Consider the following 22,557-nt stretch of genomic DNA (forward strand, 5'->3'; position numbering starts at 1 on the left):
AGACTTTGACTCCCTCAGGGAACTGATGGGCAGGATCCCCTGGGAGAATAACATGAGGGGGAAAGGAGTCCAAGAGAGCTGGCTGTATTTTAAAGAATCCTTATTGAGGTTGTAGGAAAAAAACATCCCGATGCGTAGAAAGAATAGTAAATATGGCAGGCGACCAGCTAGGTTTAACAGTGAAATCCTTTAGAAGCAGCAAAGAATCCTGTGGCACCTTATAGACTAACAGATGTGCTTTCAAGAAGTGGAAGATTGGACAAATGACCAGGGAGGAGTATAAAAATATTGCTCAGGCATGCAGGAGTGAAATCAGGAAGCCCAAATCACACTTGGAGTTGCAGCTAGCAAGAGATGCTAACATACCTGAAGAAACCCTTCTTGTTACTCTTAACAACAACAAGAAAGTCAAGGAAAGTGTGGGCCCCTTACTGAATGAGGGAGGCAACCTAGTGACAGAGGATGTGGAAAAAGCTAATGTACTCAATGCTTTTTTTGCCTCTGTCTTCACAGACAAGGTCAGCTCCCAGACTGCTGCACTGGGCAGCACAATATGGGGAGGAGATGACCAGCCCTCTGTGGAGAAACAAGTGGTTCGGGACTATTTAGAAAAACTGGACGAGCACAAGTCCATGGGGCCGGATGCACTGCATCCGAGGGTGCTAAAGGAGTTGGCGGATGAGATTGCAGAGCCATTGGCCATTATCTTTGAAAACTGATGACAATTGGGGGAGGTCCTGGATGACATCTGTAGTATGTAAGGTCTTGGAAAAATTTTTGAAGGAGAAAGTAGTTAAGGACATTAAGGTCAACCAGTAATTGGGACAAAATACAACATGGTTTTACAAAAGGTAGATCATGCCAAACCAACCTGAGCTCCTCCTTTGAGAAGGTAACAGATTTTTTAGACAAAGGAAATGCAGTGGATCTAATTTACCTCAATTTCAGTAAGGCATTTGATATGGTTCCACATGGGGAATTATTAGTTAAATTGGAAAAGATGGGGATCAATATGAAAACTGAAAGGTGGATAAGGAACTGGTTAAAGGGGAGACTACAACTGGTCATACTGAAAGGTGAACTGTCAGGCTGGAAGGAGGTTACTAGTGGAGTTCCTCAGGGATCAGTTTTGGGACCAATCTTATTTAATCTTTTTATTACTGACCTTGGCACAAAAAGTGGGACTGTGCTAATAAAGTTTGCGAATGACACAAAACTGGGAGGTATTGCTAACACAGAGAAGGACCGGGATATCATACAGGAAGATCTGGATGAACTTGTAAACTGGAGTAATAGTAATAGGATGAAATGTAATAGTGAATAGTGCAAGGTCATGCATTTAGGGATTAATAACAAGAATTTTTGTTATAAGCTGGGGAAGCATCAGTTGGAAGTAACAGAGGAGGAGAAGGACCTCGGAGTATTGGTTGATCACAGGATGACTATGAGCCGCCAATGTGATATGGCCATGAAAAAAGCTAATGTGGTCTTGGGATGCATTAGGCGAGGTATTTCCAGTAGAGATAAGGAGATGTTAGTACCATTATACAAGGCACTGGTGAGACCTCATCTGGAATACTGTGTGCAGTTATGATCTCACATGTTTAAGAAGGATGAATTCAAATTGGAACAGGTACAGAGAAGAGCTACTAGGATGATCCGAGGAATGGAAAACCTGTCATATGAAAGGAGACTCAAAGAGCTTGGCTTGTTTAGCCTAACCAAAAGAAGGTTGAGGGGGGATATGATTGCTCTTTATAAATATATCAGAGGGATAAATATTAGAGAGGGAAAGGAATTATTTAAGCTTAGTACCAATGTGAACACAAGAACAAATGGATATAAACTGGACACTAGGAAGTTTAGACTTGAAATTATACAAAGGTTTCTAACCATTAGAGGAGTGAAGTTCTGGAACAGCCTTCCAAGGGGAGTAGTGGGGGCAAAAGACATATCTGGCTTCAAGACTAAGCTTGATAAGTTTATGGAGGGGACGGTATGATGGGATAGCCTAATTTTGGCAATTAATTTGGCAATTGATCTTTGATTATCAGCAGGTAAGTATGCCCAGTGGTCTGTGATGGGATGGGATCTGAGTTACTACAGAGAATTCTTTCCTGGGTGCTGGCTGGTGAGTCTTGCCCACATGCTCAGGGTTTAACTGATCGCCATTTGGGGTCGGGAAGGAATTTTCCTCCAGGGCAGATTGGCAGAGGCCCTGGAGGTTTTTCACCTTCCTCTGCAGCATGGGGCATGAGTCACTTGCTGGAGGATTCTCTGCAGCTTGAGGTCTTCAAACCACAATTTGAGGACTTCAATAACTCAGACATAGGTTAGGGGTTTGTTACAGGAGTGGGTGGGTGAGATTCTGTGGCCTGCACAATGCAGGCGGTCAGACTAGATGATCATAATGGTCCCTTCTGACCTTAAAGTCTATGAGTCTAATGTAGTGCCCATCTTTAAAAAAGGGAAGAAGGAGGATCCGGGGAACTACAGGCCAGTCAGCCTCACCTCAGTCCCTGGAAAAATCATGGAGCAGGTCCTCAAGGAATCAATTCTGAAGCACTTAGAGGAGAGGAAAATGATCAGGAACAGTCAGCATGAAGTCACCAATGGCAAGTCATGCCTGACTAACCTAATTGCCTTATATGAGGAGATAACTGGGTCTGTGGATGAGGGGAAAGCAGTGGATGTGTTATTCCTTGACTTTAGCAAAGCTTTTGCTACAGTCTCCCACAGTATTCCTGCCGGCAAGTTAAAGAAGTATGGGCTGGATGAATGGACTATAAGGTGGATAGAAAGCTGTCTAGATCGTCGGGCTCAAGGGGTAGTGATCAATGGCTCCATGTCTAGTTGGCAGCCGGTATCAAGCGGAGTGCCCCAAGGGTCCGTCATGGGGCCGGTTTTGTTCAATATCTTCATTAATGATCTGGAGGATGGCGTGGACTGCACTCTCAGCAACTTTGCAGATGACACTAAACTGGGAGGAGTGGTAGATATGCTGGACGGTAGGGATAGGATACAGAGGGACCTAGACAAATTAGAGGATTGGGCCAAAAGAAACCTGATGAGCTTCAACAAGGACAAGTGCAAAGTCCTGCACTTAGGATGGAAGAATCCCATGCACTGTTACAGACTAGGGACTGAATGGCTAGGAAGCAGTTCTGCAGAAAAGGACCTAGGGGTTACAGTGGACGAGAAACTGGATATGAGTCCACAGTGTGCCCTTGTTGCCAAGAAGGCTAACGGCATTATGGGCTGTATAAGTAGGGGCATTGCCAGCAGATCAAGGGACGTGATCATTCCCCTCTATTTGACATTGGTGAGGCCTCATCTGGAGTAGTGTGTCCAGTTTTGGGCCCCACACTACAAGAAGGATGTGGAAAAATTAGAAAGAGTCCAGCAGAGGGCAACAAAAATGATTAGGGGGCTAGAGAACATGACTTATGAGGAGAGGCTGAGAGAACTGGGATTGTTTAGTCTGCAGAAGAGAAGAATGAGGGGGGATTTGATAGCTGCTTTCAACTACCTGAAAGGGAGTTCTAAAGAGGATGGATCTAGACTGTTCTCAGTGCTGCCAGATGACAGAACAAGGAGCAATGGTCTCAAGTTGCAGTGGGGGGAGGTTTAGGTTGGATATTAGGAAAAACCTTTTCACTGGGAGGATGATGAAGCACTGGAATGGGTTACCTAGAGAGGTGGTAGAATCTCCTTCCTTAGAGGTTTTTAAGGTCAGGCTTGACAAAGCCCTGGCTGGGATGATTTAGTTGGGAATTGGTCCTGATTTGAGCAGAGGGTTGGACTAGATGACCTCCTGAGGTCCCTTCCAACCCTGATATTCTATGATTCTGTGATTCTATGATATAAGAGAACCAGTATGGGGTCATGGGATCACAGAGAGTTGGAAACCTGGGGTGATCAGCAGTGGCTTCAGAACTTCCAAATGAGGAAAGAGATCGTCCTGGAGCTATGTGAGGAGCTTGTGCCAAACTCCCAGTGACAGGACATTTGATTCAGGGAAGACATAACTGTGCAGGAGCGGGTTGCTACTGCCCTTTGGAAGCTGGCAATACCAAACAGGTAAATGTCAATTGCAAACCACTTGGGGATTGGAAAATCCACTGTCAGCACTGTGGTGCAGGTTTGTGAGGTAGTTAGCACTGTGATCTACTTATGGTTGTTGCAATAATCAAAGTTGAAGAAATAATAGCTGGATTTGAGAAGATGAGGTTTCTGAACTTTTCTGGGGCCATCAATGTCACACACATCCCAATACTTTGTTCACAAAAAAGGGCAAGTGAGTATGTGAACCGAAAAGATTACTATTTGCTTGTTCTGCAAGGTTTAGTGGACAGATTTAGAGGCAGATTCATGAATATTAATTGGGTAAACTCTGGAAAGGTTCATGATGCCAAGATGTTGAAGAGATCAAGATTGTACTTGAAGAAGGGACTTTATTCCACAGAAAGGATATGGTTCTCTACAGTGTGTCTGTACCAATTGTTATTTTTGGGGACAGTGCAATACCCATTCCTGCCTTGGCTCATTAAATTATACCCAACATCATTTACCCTGGAAAGAGAGACTACAAACACAGTAGCTGCAAAATAGTCATGGAGCATGCTGAAATCTTTTTGGTGCTTCCTATCCCGTCTGGATGCCAATGTGGACAACGCTGGTTTGTATAATCATTGCATGCTCCACATTCCATAACATTTGTGAGAGTAAAGAGAAATGCTTCTGTTTTGAGTGGGCTCAGAACAAGTCTGGTTTACAAACTGTGCACACTGGTCTTGGTCCCCAGCGGGCAAGGGAAATAAGGGATGCCAGATGTGCCATCTTGGCACAGCAAGGAGACAGAAGATGATATATAACTGTGCTGAGGGACATCTTTACACCCTGTACAGCTGCTGGAAAAGCATATGATGGAACATTGGCATGTACATATGGGGCTACATACTTTATGCTCAGCAGCATCCTGTGTGGCAGCAGGAGAAGGAAGAGGAGGTGATAGTTTACAGACAGGTGCAGTGGCCTCAGAAGCAGACAGACCCTGAATTCATTTGGCTACCAGTTCTATGAGCCTCTTCATTAGGGAATGTTCCTGTTCCTTGTGGGCATCGTCCTGTTCCTTATGGTGTGGCTCCTGCACTGTTAATTGGTTCTTCAGTGTCTATTCCTGCTGAAGAGCCCAATGCTCCCATGCCTTGAGGAACTAAGACTGCTACTACACCTCTACCCCAATATAATGCTGTCATCGGGAGCCAAAAAAATCATACTGCATTATAGGTGAAACCGCGTTATATCGAACTTGTGCAGCCCTCCCCCCCCCCGGAGCGCTGCTTTACCACGTTACATCCGAATTCATGTTATATCAGGTTGCATTATATCGGGGTACAGGTGTAGTTCCTCTTCTCTATCCCTATGAGCAGGTCTTCCAGCATCCTTCTCCATCTGCCTCCACTGTGTGTGGGGTGCTGCTTCTGCCCTCCTGGCAGAAAGGTTTTCCTCTCGGGAGCCAAAGTACCTGCTGATTCAAAGAGAAGCATAGCATATTTTCTTTTCCTTTAGAAGTAACTGAGTAATCCCCCGACATAACATAACTATGCTGTAGAAGGTTACAAGTGTTACTTGTCAGCATTCCAGGAATGTGACTGTTTGAGAATCAAGGAAAGTCTGACAACTTTTGCAGCCCATGAGGAAGGAGCAGAGGCAAATAATGGTGAGATAAACGTACTTATGTTTTTCAAATGTAAAGTTTTCATAGTGTCTCAAGGAGGTCGGGGGGGGGGGTTGGCAGTTCCTTCCAGGGGCTATATTACCAGTTTGCAATCTCTTCTTTAAAGGCTGGGCAACATCTGGAGAACATAGCTGTTTTCAAAGGTACCAGAATGGAAAAGAGAGGTGGCTTTCCAGTCCTGTGAAGGAGATCTGGCAATCTATGCCAGAGAGATGTTTCTGCTAATGATCACCCCTACATATTGCTGAATGGAAGGATTTGGTCAGCTCTGAATGTGGACCAAGCAGATTTGCACTGCCATTGAACCTCAAGACTCGGAGTTTCTACTACATCAGAAATTTGCTGAAATATGCTTACAGGATTGGGAAGTCATTCAGCTGGAAATTAACTATATTCTCAGCTAGTGTACAGAGTTCCCATGCAAAGGGAGATGCAAACCACAGAAACACCACCCTCCTCTCCCCAGCATCACCAGAAAATCCTTCCCCTGTGCCTGCCTAACAATGGTGAAATGGACAGAGAAAGAAAGACACCCCACAACTTTATTTGGTTCTCTGAAGTTTCAGATTAGTACCACAAGACCCTTGCCTCTCTACTGCAAAGGGACGCTGCACTGAACTTATCCAACTGCCAGATCAGATAATTCTCCCACCACCCGCATTTTCCCCAGCTTGTGCAGCATGGCTCAGTGTGGGGAGAGGCCAGGCACTAGGGATGGCAAACATTTTGTAATCTTACATGGAAGAAAGGATTGTTGTGACTAACTTTTCCTCAGACAACCACACTGTTCCCTTCCAAGATCTAACAACCACACCACCTCCACCCCCATCTCCATCCCATCCCACCCCTGTTCCGTGCAGCTCCCACATAGGTGCCAACAAAATGGGTGCTCCAGGGCTGGAAAAAAACCCAGTACCCACTGGCAGCCCCGCAGATCAGCACCTCCTCCTCTCTGCTCAGTGCCTCCTGGCCACCAGTGGCCCTGCCAATCAGCTGTTCCCCCTTCCCGCCCGCCGCAGATCAGCTGTTCCGCAGCGTGCAGGAGGTGCTGGGGGAGATTGAGAGAAGCAGGGCAGAAGAGGTGGTAAGGAGGAGGCAGAAAAAGGTGAGGCAGGGGCAGAAAGAGGTGGGGTGGGGGTAGGGGCTTGGAGGAAGGGGTGCAGTGGGGGCAGGGCCTGGGTGGAGCTGGGGTGGGAAGAGACAGGGTGGGGGTAGTGGCTTGGTGGAAGGGGTGGAGTGGGGGCAGGGTCTGGAGCAGAGCAGGAGTCGAGTACCCTCCCAGCAACTCAGTAAGTCGGCTCCTATGAGCTACCATATGTAAGGTGACAGTAAGATAAGGGGTGATGGAGTAGAAGCACTGAAACTGTAATCTTCCAAGGGACAAAAGATAACTGTTACTAACTTTAGAGACACAACTATTTTTCTACTGCTGTCCCATCCCCAACCAGGACCTTTCTAAACCTGATCCCTCCCTTCCCCCAGTCCATGCGGCCCTAGGACCAACACACATTGACTGCTGGCCAAGAAATACACCAACACAGGCACAATGATTGTTCATTAATAATCTGTTTTTCAGACATAGCTTCTACCAAATGCATATTCTAATCCTGTCCTCCAAAGTGCTTGAAACCCCTCCCAGCCTGGTGTCACTCTGAAAATTTTATAAGCATACTCTCCACTTCATTATCCAAGTCATTAATGAAAATATTGACCAGTACTGTTGTGTATTTGGTTGTCATGGTTTTTGTTCCTATGGCAACTGAGTTAGATTATTAGGGGATAGCCCAGCCGGTTTCGGCCGGTTGGGTGAGCTCTGTGTCTGTAAATAAAATGGTAGTTTTGTTAGCTGTCTGCTGTCTGGCCTCAAGTGATTTCTTCCTAAACCGGCTGCCCCCAAGGATATAACAAGTACCCCCACTAGATACACCCTTCCAGTTTGACAGCAAACCATTGAGACCTACTCTTTGAATATGGTCTTTCAACCAGTTGTGCACCCATCTTATAGTAATTTTATCTAGACCACATTTCCCTAGTTTGCTTATGAGACTGTCATGTGGGATGGTGTCAAAAGCCTTTACTAAAAGGAAGATATGCTATGTCTCCTGCTTCCTCCCATCCATTAGACCAGTAACCAGAGCAAAAGGGGATCTTGGTGGGGAGTGTGGGAGTCCATTGCAACGGCCAGCCTTGGGTTCTGATTCATGCCTCAGCTCAGGGTCCTCCTAGGGTTTGTCAGAGGGGGCATCCTCAAATGACTTCTCCAGGTAAAGGTGCCAAATCATGTGCTCCTTGTCATCTGGGTCTTCTGGGGCATCCTCTGCAGTCCCTGCTGCATCCTCGGCCTGGCTATCCTCAGCATCCTGTTGGACAATGAACCCAGCGGTGGGATTGAAAAAGGGGTCATGACGCATTTCATGCTCTGTACTGGGAGCCCTTGACAGTCACCAGTCCAGCTAGTTGTAGAAGGGGCATGTATGATGAACCCTCCCAAACTGACAGTTTGAGTCTTTTGCCCTTCTGTATGGGAGCTTTAGCTGCTTGATCTGTTCCCAGCACTGGGCCAGCATTGGCTCAATGCCCACCTGCTCCAACCTCCATGAAAATTTCCAGTACAGGTATATGTTCCTGTTGCTCTGATTGAACTAATGGAGGATGTCGTGTACACTGATCACACACTGATCAGCACCCCGGTGTGGTCGGTGAGCTAGGCAGCCAGTCTCAGAGCAGGCTCACCTGCATGTTCACCTGTACTGATCAAAAGAGTGCAGTGGAAAGCTGTTCTGAAGTGGTCAGCACAGCTCATGACTACTGATGGAAATGGGGGCACAAGGACCTTTATAGATTGTTAATGGTCAGGAAGAAAAAGGATCATTGCATTGTGGGACTGAAGAACTACTGAAACTCAAGATCTGGAATATGTCCTTTACCCCCCCTCCACACTGCAAACTGCCATGGATATGGGGCCGTGCCACACCTGAGGCATGTATTTACCCACATCCTTCAGGTGCGCTAGCTTACTTGCCCTTTACTTGGCTTCAAACAAGTGCTTCTGGAATTATGGTGTGGACAACAGTGTGGTTATGGCACAACCATGCACATGGACATGTGTATAATCACTGATGTAGATGCATCTTACCTTTACTTCACTTCTGTTCCATAATAATATTGCTAGTCACATAGCACCTTCTGATAATTATTTATTGGGTGTGTTTGGTATCTTTGTCTCCAATCCTGCAAACAGTTATACACATTCTTAAAATCAGTAGAACTACTCACATGTGCAATGTTAAGCTCAACTCTTTGCAGGATCCGGGCCTTAGCTATTACTATATCATCCATTGCCATAGTATCTGGATACAATAAGTGGAAAATGATGTAGTCATCATGTCCCTGGAACTTCCAGTCTAAATCAGGCACAGACAGCCCAATTCAAATCTATGATATGCAATTTGAAGTTGCATACTTAACCCTACCCCTGAATATATACAATGATAATATATATTATAATCTATAAATACAGTCAGGCCTTGATTAGCCAAATTCTGATTAACCTAAATTCTGTTATCTAAGGGTTGAATATGATCCCTGAGGTTTGGCTGAAGTTCTAATCCCGCAGTTCAAGAGATTCTTCTTAACTGAAGCTGTTTTGCAACTTAGTTCTACAAGTTCCTAAAAGATATGAAGGAGCAAAGCTATAGATTCAGAGGCCTGGTCTACACTACGATTTTAAGTCGAATTTAGCAGCGTTACTTCAATTTAAGCCTGGATCCCACACGACGAAGCCCTTTTTTCGACTTAAAGGGCTCTTTAAATCGATTTCTTTACTCCACCTCCGACAAGGGGATTAGCGCTGAAATCGGCTTTGCCTGGTTGAATTTGGGGTAGCATGGATGCAATTCAACAGTATTGGCCTCCGGGAGCTATCCCAGAGTGCTCCATTGTGACCACTCTGGACAGCGCTCTCAACTCAGATGCACTAGCCAGGTAGACAGGAAAAGGCCCGCGAACTTTTGAATTTCATTTCCTATTTGGCCAGCGTGGCAAGGTGCAGATCTCATCAGCACAGGTAACCATGATGGAGTCCCAGGATCGCAAAAGAGCTCCAGCATGGACCGAATGGGAGGTATGGGATCTGCTTGCCATATGGGGAGACAAATCCATGCTAGTTGAACTCCGTTGCAGTAAACAAAATGCCAAAACATTAGAAAAAGTCTCAAAGGGCATTGTAAACAGGTCGACTCACCCCTGCGGCACCTCCTGCTGGTTGCTCTGCGAATTTAGCTCAGTCCAGCCCTGGAGCACCCTCTGCAGGCCGGTGATCCACCTGTTCATAGGCCCCCCGTGTCCCTCCCTGGACCCGGTGCCCTTCTACATGGGGTGCTGCCCCCTAGCAGCAACCCCTTTCTCTCTCTGGGTCTCCCTTTCTCTCTCAGGGAACCCCCCACCCTCTATCCCTACCTTGCCTCAGTATTTGGCTACTGCCAGTCATTGTCTAGCCCCACGCTCTGGGGCGGGCGGCAGTATCAGCCTACTCATCACCGGCAAAGTTGGGTTTGGACCTGCTGCCTTGGCCTACCCCTAGGTTGCCCTCTGCAACCCACAGTACCTGTTGGCCCACTGCTAGGCCGGAGCCTGGGGCTTTTTAGGCTGGAGCTCCCCGGCTCCTCAGCCTTCCCCAGCCCTGCTGCACTCAGGTATCTAGTCTCAAGCCCTAAGCAGCCAGGCCCATCTCTCTCTATTGCCAGAGAGAGACTGTCTGGCTTCTGGCTTCCCTGCCTTCTTATAAGGCCCTGCTTCTCAGTTTGGGGCGTGGCCCCCAGCTGCAGCCACTTCCTCAATCAGCCCAGCTTTTTGGAGCAGCGGCTCTCAAGCCCTGCTAGGCCACTTTTAAACCCCTTAAAAAGCAGGGAGTCCACCCTGCTACAGGCATGAAGGACAGAGGCCATAACAGGGACACACAGCAGTGCCGCATGAAAATTAAGGAGCTAAGGCAAGCCTACCACAAAACTAGAGAGGCAAATGAAAGGTCCGGGCAGAGCCGTAGACATGCCGCTTCTACGCTGAGCTGCATACCATGCTAGGGGGTGCAGCCACCACTACCCCAACCCTGTGCTTTGACTCCGTCAATAGAGAATCACGCAACAAGGAAGCAAGTTTTGGGGATGAGGAAGATAGCTCACAACAAGGAAGCGAAGAAACCAGTTTCCCCAACAGCCAAGATATGTTTCTCACCCTGGACCTGGAGCCAGTACCCCCCGAACCAACCCAAGGCATGCTCATGGACCCTGTAGGTGGAGAAGGGACCTCTGGTGAGAGTAGTTTTGTAAATATTACACATGGTTTAAAAGCAAGCGTGTTTAATGATTAATCTGCCCTGGCATTCGCGGCCAGTACAGCTACTGCAGAAGTCTGTTAACGTGTATGGGGATGGAGCAGAAATCCCGGTATTTGCTGGCATTCCGACAACATCCATTCCTTCTCTCTCTCTAGTGTTATCCTCAGGAGAGTGATATAATTCATGGTCACCAGGTTGAAATAGGGTGCTTTTATTAAGGGGACATTCAGAGGTGCCCATTCCTGCTCTGCTGTTTGGCTGTGGCTGAACAGAAATGTTCCCCGCTGTTAGCCAAGCAGTGTGGGGAGGGGTGAAGTGATCATCCCAGAGAATAGCGTGGGGTGGGGGGAGTTATTTGGGTTTGTGCTGCACACTAACCAGCAAACTGCAGCCTCTCCTTTTAAATTGCAAACCCATTTTAAATGGCCAACCCAACGGCCGCTTGGTATGGGAAATGGGGGTGCTGCTGTTTGAAACCATTCCCACATGTTATGAAGGTAAAAGAAGCCAAAAGACTGTGGCTTACCATGTCTGCCTGCAAGCCAAATTCTGTTGCCTGGCCCTGCGTGAGTGATCTCTCACACCACACCAGCAGGCCCTCAATATAAGAGGCAAAATGCTACCTTGAACGAAAGCACATGTGCTGTGTAATGTGAACAGCAAGGTTTAACGGGAAAGAGTGATCCTATTGTTCTCTAAAATGTGTCTTTTTCACCACCAATCTCCCTTTTCCCCCAGCAACTGCAAGTGTTTCTCCTTCACAGAAGCTAGTGAATATTAGAAGGCGAAACAAATGCACTCGGCATGAGATGTTCTCAGAGCTACTGCTGTCCTCCCAGACTGACAGAGCACACCAGAATGAGTGGAGGCAGATGATGTCAGAGTGCAGGAAAGCACAACAGGAACGCTAGGAGAGGTGGAGGGCTGAAGAGGATAGGTGGCGTAAGCTTGCTGACAGAAGGCAAGAGTCGATACTCCGACTGCTGGAGCATCAAACTGATATGCTCCAACATATGGTTGAGCTGCAGGAAAGGCAGCAGGAGCACAGACCGCCGCTACAGCCCCTGTGTAGCCAACTGCCCTCCTCCCCAAGTTCCATACCCTCCTCACCCAGATGCCCAAGAACGCGAGGGGGGGGCCTCCGGCCACCCAGCCACTCCACCCCAGAGGATTGCCCAAGCAACAGAAGGCTGACCTTCAATAAGCTTTAAAGCTTTTAAGTTTAAGTTTTAAAGTGCGGTGTGGCCTTGTCCTTCCCTCCTCCCCCACCCCACCCTGCGTTTCCCTCCGCCCCCACCCCTCCCGGGCTACCTTGGCAGTTATCCCCCTATTTGTGTGATGAATTAATAAAGAATGCATGAATGTGAAGCAACAATGACATTATTGCCTCTGCAAGTGGTGATCGAAGGGGGAATGGGAGGGTGTTTAGCTTACAGGAAAGTAGAGTGAACCAAGGGGAGGGGGGGTGTTCATCAAGGAGAAACAAACAGAACTTTCACACCGTAGCCTGGCCAGTCATGAAACTGGTTTTAAAATCTTCTCTGATGCACAGTGCGTTCTGCTGTGCTCTTCTAAATGCCCTGGTGTCTGGCTGCGTGTAATGAGCACCCAGGCGATTTGCCTCAACCTTCCACCACGCCATAAAGGTCTCCCCCTTACTCGCACAGATATTGTGGAGTGCACAGCAAGCAGTAATAACAATGGGAATATTGGTTTCGCTGAGGTCTATCCAAGCCAGTAAACTGCGCCAGTGTGCTTTTAAACGTCCAAATGCACATTCTACCACCATTCTGCGCTTGCTCAGCCTATAGTTGAATAGCTCCTGACTACTGTCCAGGCTGCCTGTGTGTGGCATTAAGGGGTGGGCTGGGTCCCCAAGGATAACTATAGGCATTTGAACATCCCCAACGGTTATTTTCTGGTCTGGGAAGAAAGTCCCTTCCTGCAGCTTTTGAAACAGACCAGAGTTCCTGAAGACGCGAGTGTCATGTACCTTTCCCGGTCATCCCACGTTGATGTTGGTGAAACGTCCCTTGTGATCCACCAGTGCTTGCAGCAGCATTGAAAAGTACCCCTTTTGGTTTATGTACTCACTGGCTTGGTGCTCCGGTGCCAAGATAGGGATATGGGTTCCGTCTATCGCCCCACCACAGTTAGGGAATCCCATTGCAGCAAAGCCATCCACTATGACCTGCACATTTCCCACAGTCACTACCCTTGATATCAGCAGATCTTTTATTGTGTGGGCTACTTGGATCACAGCAGCCCCCACAGTAGATTTGCCAACTCCAAATTGATGCCTGACTGACCGGTAGCTGTCTGGTGTTGCAAGCTTCCACAGGGCTATCACCACTTGCTTCTCAACTGTGAGTGCTGCTCTCATCTTGGTATTCTGGCACTTCAGGGCAGGGGAAAGCAAGTCACAAAGTTCCATGAAAGTGTCCTTACGCATGCGAAAGTTTCACAGCCACTGGAAATCATCCCAGACCGGCAACACTATGCGGTCCCACCAGTCTGTGCTTGTTTCCCAGGCCCAGAATTGGCATTCCACAGCATGAACCTGCCCCATTAACACCATGATGTGCACATTGCCGGGGCCTGTATTTTGCAAGAAGTCTATGTCCATGTCTGTGTCCTCATCAGTCTCGTCAACGCGCTGCCATCGCCTCCTTGCCTGGTTTTGCTTTGGCAGGTTCTGGTTCTGCATATACTCCAGGGTACTGCGCATGGTGTTTACAGTGCACATAATTGCCGCAGTGATCTCAGCGAGCTCCATGATCCCAGTGCTATGGCATCTGGGCTGAAAAAAGGCACGAAAAAAAGATTGCTCTGACGGAGGGAGGGGCGACTGACGACATGACTTACAGGGAATTACAGTCCACAAAGGGGCTGGCATTGCATCAAAGAGAAACACAAACAACTGTCACACAGAATGGTCCCCTCAAGGATCGAACTCAAAACCCTGGGTTTAGCAGGCCGTTGATTTCACGGACGGCGGGAAGAAGCAAATGAATACAAAACAAATTGGGTCTATTTCTTGTTTTGATCCACTTCACCTATCTTTTACATCTTTAGGAAGGCAGCAGACAGTGCAGTTTGACTGCTAGCCATTGTCAGCTCCTGGGTGCTCGGCCGAAGATGCTGCATTATGACTGCTAACATTGTCATCTCCCAGGTGCTCAGCAGAAGGAGTCTGCCCAGGCGCTCGTGACTGACCTCACCGAGGTTGGTTAAAAGAGCACCCAAGAATACGACCATGATGGCTACCAATTGTAATGCACCGTCTGCTGCCGAAAGGCCAGGAGCTGCTGCTGTGTAGCAATGTAGTCCCACGTCTACCAGTTGCTCAGGCGCCCCTCACTGAGGTCGGTTAAAAGAGCACCCAGGAATATGACGAGGATGGCTACCAGTCATAATGCACCATCTGCTGCCAAAAAGCAATGAGCTGCTGCTGTGTAGCAGTGCAGTCCCACGTCTGCCAGCACCCATGAAACTTACAGTGACGGTCAGCCGTGCGGGCTCCATGCTTGCTGTGGTATGGCATCTGCACAGGTAACCCAGGAAAAAAGGCGCGAAACGATTGTCTGCCGTTGCTTTCACGGAGGGAGGGAGGGAGAGAGAGGGGGGCCTGATGATATTTACCCAGAACCACCCGTGACACTGTTTTTGCCCCACCAGGCCTTGGGATCTCAACCCAGAATCCCAATGGGCAGCGGAGACTGCGGGAACTGCGGGGTAGCTACTCACACCTACCCACAGTGCAACGTTCTGGAAGTTGACGCTAGCCTCGGTACTGTGGACGCAGTCCGCTGACTTAATGAACTTAGAGCATTTTGTGTGGGGACACACACAGTTTACTGTATAAAAACAATTTCTAAAGAACTGACTTCTATAAATTCGACCTAATTTCATAGTGTAGACACAGCCACAGACACCAGGTTTTCTTTATTTAATACAGTGAGCTAGCACAGCTGTCTTTGACTCTGAGGGTCAGGGATAGCAGACTTCAAAGCTTACTGAGCCTGCTCCCTCAATTATCAAAACTCCAGTTATTCAAATGTCTCAGGTGTCCCTTTGACTCACTGAAGTAGTATTGTACATGTATTCTATATTTATACATATAAATAGTACTTTACAAACAGGTAAGAAGACAAGGTCCCCGTCCCATTTTAATTAGATATAAGCAACATAAACAAATAAGTTTCAGACACAAGTATCAGAAGGGATTGGCATTAGAAGGCTGAATAAAATAAATGGATATGAAAAGAATGGGGGAGATTGCTTGGCAAACAGAAAGGGAAACTGTTCTATATACAGTGCATGATCCTGCAGACATTTAAGCATATGCATGGTCCATCAACTTTAATGGGACTACTCACATGACTTAAATGCGTTTCAAGATCAGAACTTATATGCATTAAAACACTGAAGTAAGACAAACATTAAAAACAAATTTTTGTGATAGTTGGTTTCTTTCTTTGATTTATTTTACATATAATTCTGTGTATATATAATTCCAATATAACTAAAATGGTTTACAACAAAATAGATACCTTGCTTATATGCACACTACATAGTTCACCCCAAAAATGTCTGTTTCTCCCCATTGTTCAGGAAAGATTTCACAACAGAGGTTTATATTGTAAAGACTTGCGTTAGTAAGACTTTGTAATTTTATAAAATATATTACAGCCTTCTCTGAAGTGCAGTATCATAATTAAATTACAACTGTCAAAATAAAGAACATTTTCTTGTTATTTGTATTTGCCTGTTCACTAAGGCCCCAATCCTGCTTTTTTGATGGGAATTATATCTTACTCATTAATGTATAAAATTCAGTACTTTTAGGTGCCAACTTAATGGAACTAGAACTATTCATACATCACTAGAAGTTAAGCACTTGTGTCAGTGTTTGCAGGATCAGGCCCATATTTTGGCAGTCCTGGATCATAAGTGTGGATGAAATTAACATCTCACAGAAGTAGGTCCTTTTGGCCTGCTAGCATCCACTGGAATCAATGGGAGTTTTGTCACTGAGTTCAACATGAGCAGAATTAGGCTTGTCTCAATCTTACAAATTTACATATGTGCATAACGTTAAGCATGAGAGCTCTCTTAAACTCCATTGACTTGAATGGGACTGTTTGTGTGTTAAAAGTTATTGTTACCCCTTTTGGCCTAAGCAGTCAGCTGATTTTGGGGGTGGGTTGCATGTTTTTTTTAATTAGAGAGAGAAATCAATGTTGGAATCAGGTATTTCTTTGATGCAGTGCTGTTTATGTACCAAGAATGTCTGTTTCCTTGAACAAAGAATAAATCAAACATCAGGAGACAGTTTCTTTATTCACAGTTCCAAGTCTCTTTCAAACTCTCTCTCTCAGCTTTTTCTCAGGGTCACGCTACAACTCCTTCTTTGGATATCAATCGGGCTTCCTTTCTGCTTTCTCTGTCTGCATCTGTGTATTTTTTTGCTCTCTCTCTCTCTCTCTCTCTCTCTCTCTCTCTCTCTCTCTCTCTCTCTCTCTCTCTCTCACACACACACACACACGCCAAATTAAGAGTCTTTCTCCATTTGTATTTAAAGACCCACGTCCAAATTTCCCCATGACTCTGTTCCAAGTGGTGTAGTCATCTCCAACTGAAGTCACTCAGTAATTAAATTTTGTCATTATTGGGTATGTTGAGTGTCACTCAACTGGCTGTACAACTGAGTCTTCATTTCTTTAGGAGCAAGTAGTGTTGGGGCGTAGGGGCTTGTTATTGTCAGAAAGTTGTTGTAGGACAATAGTATCTGCAATGTCATTAGGAGCTCAGATATTGACATAGGTTGCTGTGGTAGTTTATTAGCGATGGAGTTTGCTATTGCAAAACCTACCCTGTGTAGGCTGATGTTTTGATCTGCCTTGTAGCCTGACCAATAGAAAGTGTATTCTTTTTCTGTAAGTGTACCACTGTAATTTAGTCTAGTCTCAGATAAGGCAGCAATATCTATTTGATACCTGTACACCTCTTTTTATACAATTGGAGTTCTTCTACGGGCTCAGTTTTCCATTGAGCTAAGTAGTGTGAGAACGATCCAGCATCCAATTGTCAGTTTCTGTCCATTTTAAAAAACATTTCTCTCACTTAAAATGGAGATCCTGATGATTGTGGGAAACCAGCCAGGAATCCGTGAGAGGCAAGCCTTTTTTACCCCCAACTTTTATAGGGGCCTCCTTGGATTTAGGCAGGCTGGGCCTGGTTGCCTAAGTGGGACCTCTGTTTCCATCACCGAGCGAGAATCATGCAATCATCACACCTAGACTGCTCATGTGGAGATTGTTGACTACCAGCTTTTAGCTTCTCAGGCCTAGCAGGAAACTCACATCATGAGTCTTTTTGTAAGGGTTTGATGAATGATGATGGGAGGGTGGAAACTGTTGGCACCAGTAGATTGTCCACACAGAATAGTTTAATGTGCAACCTGTGGTGCATAGTAGCAGGATGCACGCTCTGGAATACCGCAAACTTTACCCAGAGGAGAGCCAAGGCTCGAAGGCTGAAGGGTGCTGCATCTGCCCCGCAGTGCCTGCTAATTTGGCTATGTGGCTCCTGCCGTTGTCTAAAGAGGATCCTCTGCCAGCAGGGCCAACTCCAAGTTTTTTGCCGCCCCAAGCAAAAAAATTTTCCCGTGCCTTCTCACCCCCGCCCCAACTCCGCCCCTTCCCTGCCCCATTCCAACCCCTTCCCCAAATCCCCAGCCCCGCCTCCTCCCCCGGGCTTCCAGCTTTTTGCGCCCCAAGCAAAAAAACAAACAAAAAAAGGAGCCGGAGTGCCGTCCCTTGGAAAGTGCCGCCCCAAGCACATGCTTGGAGTGCTGGTGCCTAGAGCTGGCCCTGTCTGCCAGGCACCATATTAGGATTCTTCTGCTCATTTGAGCCCTCACTGTTCACCCTGCTGCTGATGAAAGGTGTACACCTAGATTCTCCAGTCCCAGATCTAGATACTGGACATTTAGCCCAGATGAGGACCTATAGGAAAGGCAGGGGTGGTCCTGAGGTGAGGCTCTAGGTGGGAGATTTTCCCCTATGCTGCTATGGCACTATGGTACCACTAATTATGTCTGTGCCTTCATGTTTGAGTGCCCATGTGTATAAATGGGTGAACCTCTGAATATGCATTGGTGTGCATGTGTGAATTAGTACATGTAGATTTTTTAAAATATGTGAAAACTAGCTTCCACTTGTGTGTACATCAATAATTTTGTGTGTGTGTGTTGTGTATCTGTTATAATAGATATCCTTCTCTGTAAGTACAATCTATAACTGTGAGTATACAACATACCAGGGCCTGTATGTATTCCTGCATATGTGTGAATGCCAAAGTGTATGGGTCTAAGAGCCCATCTGTAAATGACATAGTGCATGACAGTGTGCACAGTATGGCAATGAGTATGTGGGAACAATGTGGGGTACAGGGCCGGCTCCAGACTCCAGCGCGGCAAGCACGCACGTGGGGCGGTCCTTTCCCGGGGGGACGGCAGATTGGGCCGGCGGACCTGCCGCAGTCATGCCTGCGGGAGGTCCACCGGAGCCCCGGGAGGACCGGACCTGCCGCAGGCATGACTGCGGAGGGGGCGCTCGTCCCGCGGCTCGGCTGGACCTCCCGCAAGCGGAGCCACCGGACCTGCGAACCGTCCGCAGCTGCAGGAGGTCCAGCCGAGCCGTGCGACGAGCGGACCCTCTGCAGTCATGCCCGCGGGAGGTCCGCTGCTCCCGCGGCTCCGGGCGCCTCCCGCGCATGACTGCTTGGGGCGGTCAAAAAGGTAGAGCCGCCCCTGGTGGGGTATGCTGGATGGGTGGCTGGCCTGGGGCACGGCTCTGCATGCACAGTGTGACAGTGCCTGTCTGTAAATGACGGGATAAACTGTGGGTGTGACTGGCCTGCGGAAACAGCGGAACAGCGTGCTGTGCACAGTGTGGCAGTGCTCGTCAGGGCTGTCCTTATCCATATGCAAACTACGCAGCTGCGTAGGGCACTAGGAAATTTGGGGCATCAAATTGGATGCAGCCTGGGGCACAGCTCAGTGTGGCAGTGCCTGTCTGTGAGTGACAGGGGGAGGCTGTGGGTGTGACTGTCTGGGGCACAGCTCAGAGTGGCAGTGCCTGTCTGTGAGTGACAGGGGGAGGCTGTGGGTGTGACTGCCTGGGGCACAGCTCGGTGTGGCAGTGCCTGTCTGTGAGTGACAGGGGGAGGCTGTGGGTGTGACTGCCTGGGGCACAGCTCGGAGTGGCAGTGCCTGTCTGTGAGTGACAGGGGGAGGCTGTGGGTGTGACTGCCTGGGGCACAGCTCGGAGTGGCAGTGCCTGTCTGTGAGTGACAGGGGGAGGCTGTGGGTGTGACTGCCTGGGGCACAGCTCGGTGGCAGTGCCTGTCTGTGAGTGACAGGGGGAGGCTGTGGGTGTGACTGCCTGGGGCACAGCTCGGTGTGGCAGTGCCTGTCTGTGAGTGACAGGGGGAGGCTGTGGGTGTGACTGCCTGGGGCACAGCTCGGTGTGGCAGTGCCTGTCTGTGAGTGACAGGGGGAGGCTGTGGGTGTGACTGCCTGGGGCACAGCTCGGTGTGGCAGTGCCTGTCTGTGAGTGACAGGGGGAGGCTGTGGGTGTGACTGCCTGGGGCACAGCTCGGAGTGGCAGTGCCTGTCTGTGAGTGACAGGGGGAGGCTGTGGGTGTGACTGCCTGGGGCACAGCTCGGTGTGGCAGTGCCTGTCTGTGAGTGACAGGGGGAGGCTGTGGGTGTGACTGCCTGGGGCACAGCTCGGTGTGGCAGTGCCTGTCTGTGAGTGACAGGGGGAGGCTGTGGGTGTGACTGCCTGGGGCACAGCTCGGTGTGGCAGTGCCTGTCTGTGAGTGACAGGGGGAGGCTGTGGGTGTGACTGCCTGGGGCACAGCTCGGTGTGGCAGTGCCTGTCTGTGAGTGACAGGGGGAGGCTGTGGGTGTGACTGTCTGGGGCACAGCTCAGAGTGGCAGTGCCTGTCTGTGAGTGACAGGGGGAGGCTGTGGGTGTGACTGCCTGGGGCACAGCTCGGTGTGGCAGTGCCTGTCTGTGAGTGACAGGGGGAGGCTGTGGGTGTGACTGCCTGGGGCACAGCTCGGTGTGGCAGTGCCTGTCTGTGAGTGACAGGGGGAGGCTGTGGGTGTGACTGCCTGGGGCACAGCTCGGTGTGGCAGTGCCTGTCTGTGAGTGACAGGGGGAGGCTGTGGGTGTGACTGCCTGGGGCACAGCTCAGTGGCAGTGTCTGTCTGTGAGTGACAGGGGAGGCTGTGGGTGTGACTGCCTGGGGCACAGCTCAGGTGGCAGTGCCTGTCTGTGAGTGACAGGGGGAGGCTGTGGGTGTGACTGCCTGGGGCACAGCTCGGTGTGGCAGTGCCTGTCTGTGAGTGACAGGGGGAGGCTGTGGGTGTGACTGCCTGGGGCACAGCTCGGTGTGGCAGTGCCTGTCTGTGAGTGACAGGGGGAGGCTGTGGGTGTGACTGCCGGGGGCACAGCTCGGTGTGGCAGTGCCTGTCTGTGAGTGACAGGGGGAGGCTGTGGGTGTGACTGCCTGGGGCACAGCTCGGTGTGGCAGTGTCTGTCTGTGAGTGACAGGGGGAGGCTGTGGGTGTGACTGCCTGGGGCACAGCTCAGTGGCAGTGCCTGTCTGTGAGTGACAGGGGGAGGCTGTGGGTGTGACTGCCTGGGGCACAGCTCGGTGTGGCAGTGCCTGTCTGTGAGTGACAGGGGGAGGCTGTGGGTGTGACTGCCTGGGGCACAGCTCGGTGTGGCAGTGCCTGTCTGTGAGTGACAGGGGGAGGCTGTGGGTGTGACTGCCTGGGGCACAGCTCGGAGTGGCAGTGCCTGTCTGTGAGTGACAGGGGGAGGCTGTGTGGCACTGTCCTGGCGGAGCCGTGTGCCGGGGCAGGGTGCACGCCCCTGCCTTGCGTGTGCAGAGCGTGGCGGCGGTGCCTGTGTGAGTGAGTGACCGCCCGGCTGTGTCAGGTGACTCGGGTCACGCAGTCTCTCTCGCTCGCTCCTCTGGGAGGACGCGGGGCTCTGGCTGGCTGCTCCGGTCCAAGCACCGCCCGGCCCAAGACCCGCGGGGAAGGGTCCGAATCGGAACCTCCCGCGACAGCCGCGATGAGCCAGGTGCCGAGGAAGCCGCAGGAGGAGGAGGAGGAGGAGGAAGATGAGCTTGTTGGGCTCGCGGACTACGGGGATAGGGCCGAGTCCTTCTCGGATGGAGACCCGGAGACCGGCGCCGACGAAGCGTGTGAGTGCCCCGTCGTGCCAGGGGGGCAGCGCCGCCACCGCGCCATGCCTGCGGGGCCGAGAGCGGACCCGGTGCTGGGTGTGGGGGCAGGAGCTGGTTGTGTGGGGTGGGAAGGGGCTGGCACTGGGGGATGGGGCAAAGCAGGAGCTGGCTGTGTGGGGTGGGAAGGGGCTGGCACGGTGGGTGGGGGAGGTTGGGGTAAGGCAGGGGCTGGCTGTGTGGGGTGGGAAGGGGCTGGCACTGAGGGATGGGGTAAGGCAGGGGCTGGCTGTGTGGGGTGGGAAGGGGCTGGCACTGGGGGATGGGGCAAGGCAGGAGCTGGCTGTGTGGGGTGGAAAGGGGCTGGCACCGTGGGTGTGGGGGGATGGGGTAAGGCAAGGGCTGGCTGTGTGGGGTGGGAAGGAGGCTGGCACTGTGGGGGATGGGGCAAAGCAGGAACTGGCTGTGTGGGGTGGAAAGGTGCTGGCACCGTGGGTGTGGGGGGATGGAGCAAGGCAGGAGCTGGCTGTGTGGGGTGGGAAGGAGGCTGTCACTGTGGGTGTGGGGGGATGGAGCAAGGCAGGAGCTGGTTGTGTGGGGTGGGAAGGGGCTGGCACTGTGGGTGTGGGGGGTGGGGTAAGGCAGGGGCTGGCTGAGTGGGGTGGGAAGGAGGCTGGCACTGTGGGGGATGGGGCAAGGCAGGAGCTGACTGTGTGGGGTGGGAAGGGGCTGGCACTGGGGATGGGGCGAGGCAGGAGCTGGCTGTGTGGGGTGGGAAGGAGGCTGGCACTGTGGGTGTGGGGGATGGGGTAAGGCAGGGGCTGGCTGTGTGGGGTGGGAAGGGGCTGGCACTGGGGGATGGGGCAAGGCAGGAGCTGGCTGTGTGGGAAGGGAAGGAGGCTGGCACTGTGGGTGTGGGGGATGGGGCAAGGCAGGGGCTGGTTGAGTACGGTGGGAAGGCACTGGCACCGTGGGTATGGTGGGATGGGGCAAGATGGGCTGGCTATGGGGGGCAGGGGCTGGGGTTGACTGGCTCTCTCGGTAGGGTGCAGGGAAGGCACTATGGCAATGGGGGACTGGGTCTGGGTGTAGGGAAACAGGGAATAGGGCAGGGCAAGGGCTGGTTTTCTGGGAATGGGGAGGAGCTGGCTCTGAATGGGGGGATAGGATAAAGGTATGGACTGACTGGAGAGGGGGCTGGGGCTGGGACTGG

The 22,557-nt window shown here is 50.2% G+C and overlaps 1 protein-coding gene across 2 annotated transcripts in view; it reads left to right on the plus strand.

Annotated features, from left to right (window-relative positions):
• The first annotated feature begins 20,993 nt into the window (after positions 1 to 20,993).
• Positions 20,994 to 22,557, plus strand: part of RRAGD (Ras related GTP binding D) — a 34,896-nt gene continuing 33,332 nt past the window's right edge. The window contains exon 1 of one of the 2 annotated variants that reach the window (XM_039532711.1): positions 20,994 to 21,365. In XM_039532711.1, the coding sequence (XP_039388645.1) occupies positions 21,233 to 21,365 (133 nt within the window). In that variant the 5' untranslated portion in view covers positions 20,994 to 21,232. The remainder of the gene's footprint in view (positions 21,366 to 22,557) is intronic. The other variant, XM_039532712.1, reaches the window with a different exon arrangement.

Source organism: Mauremys reevesii, linkage group 3, assembly GCF_016161935.1.
Source record: "Mauremys reevesii isolate NIE-2019 linkage group 3, ASM1616193v1, whole genome shotgun sequence".
Lineage (NCBI taxonomy): Eukaryota > Metazoa > Chordata > Testudines > Geoemydidae > Mauremys > Mauremys reevesii.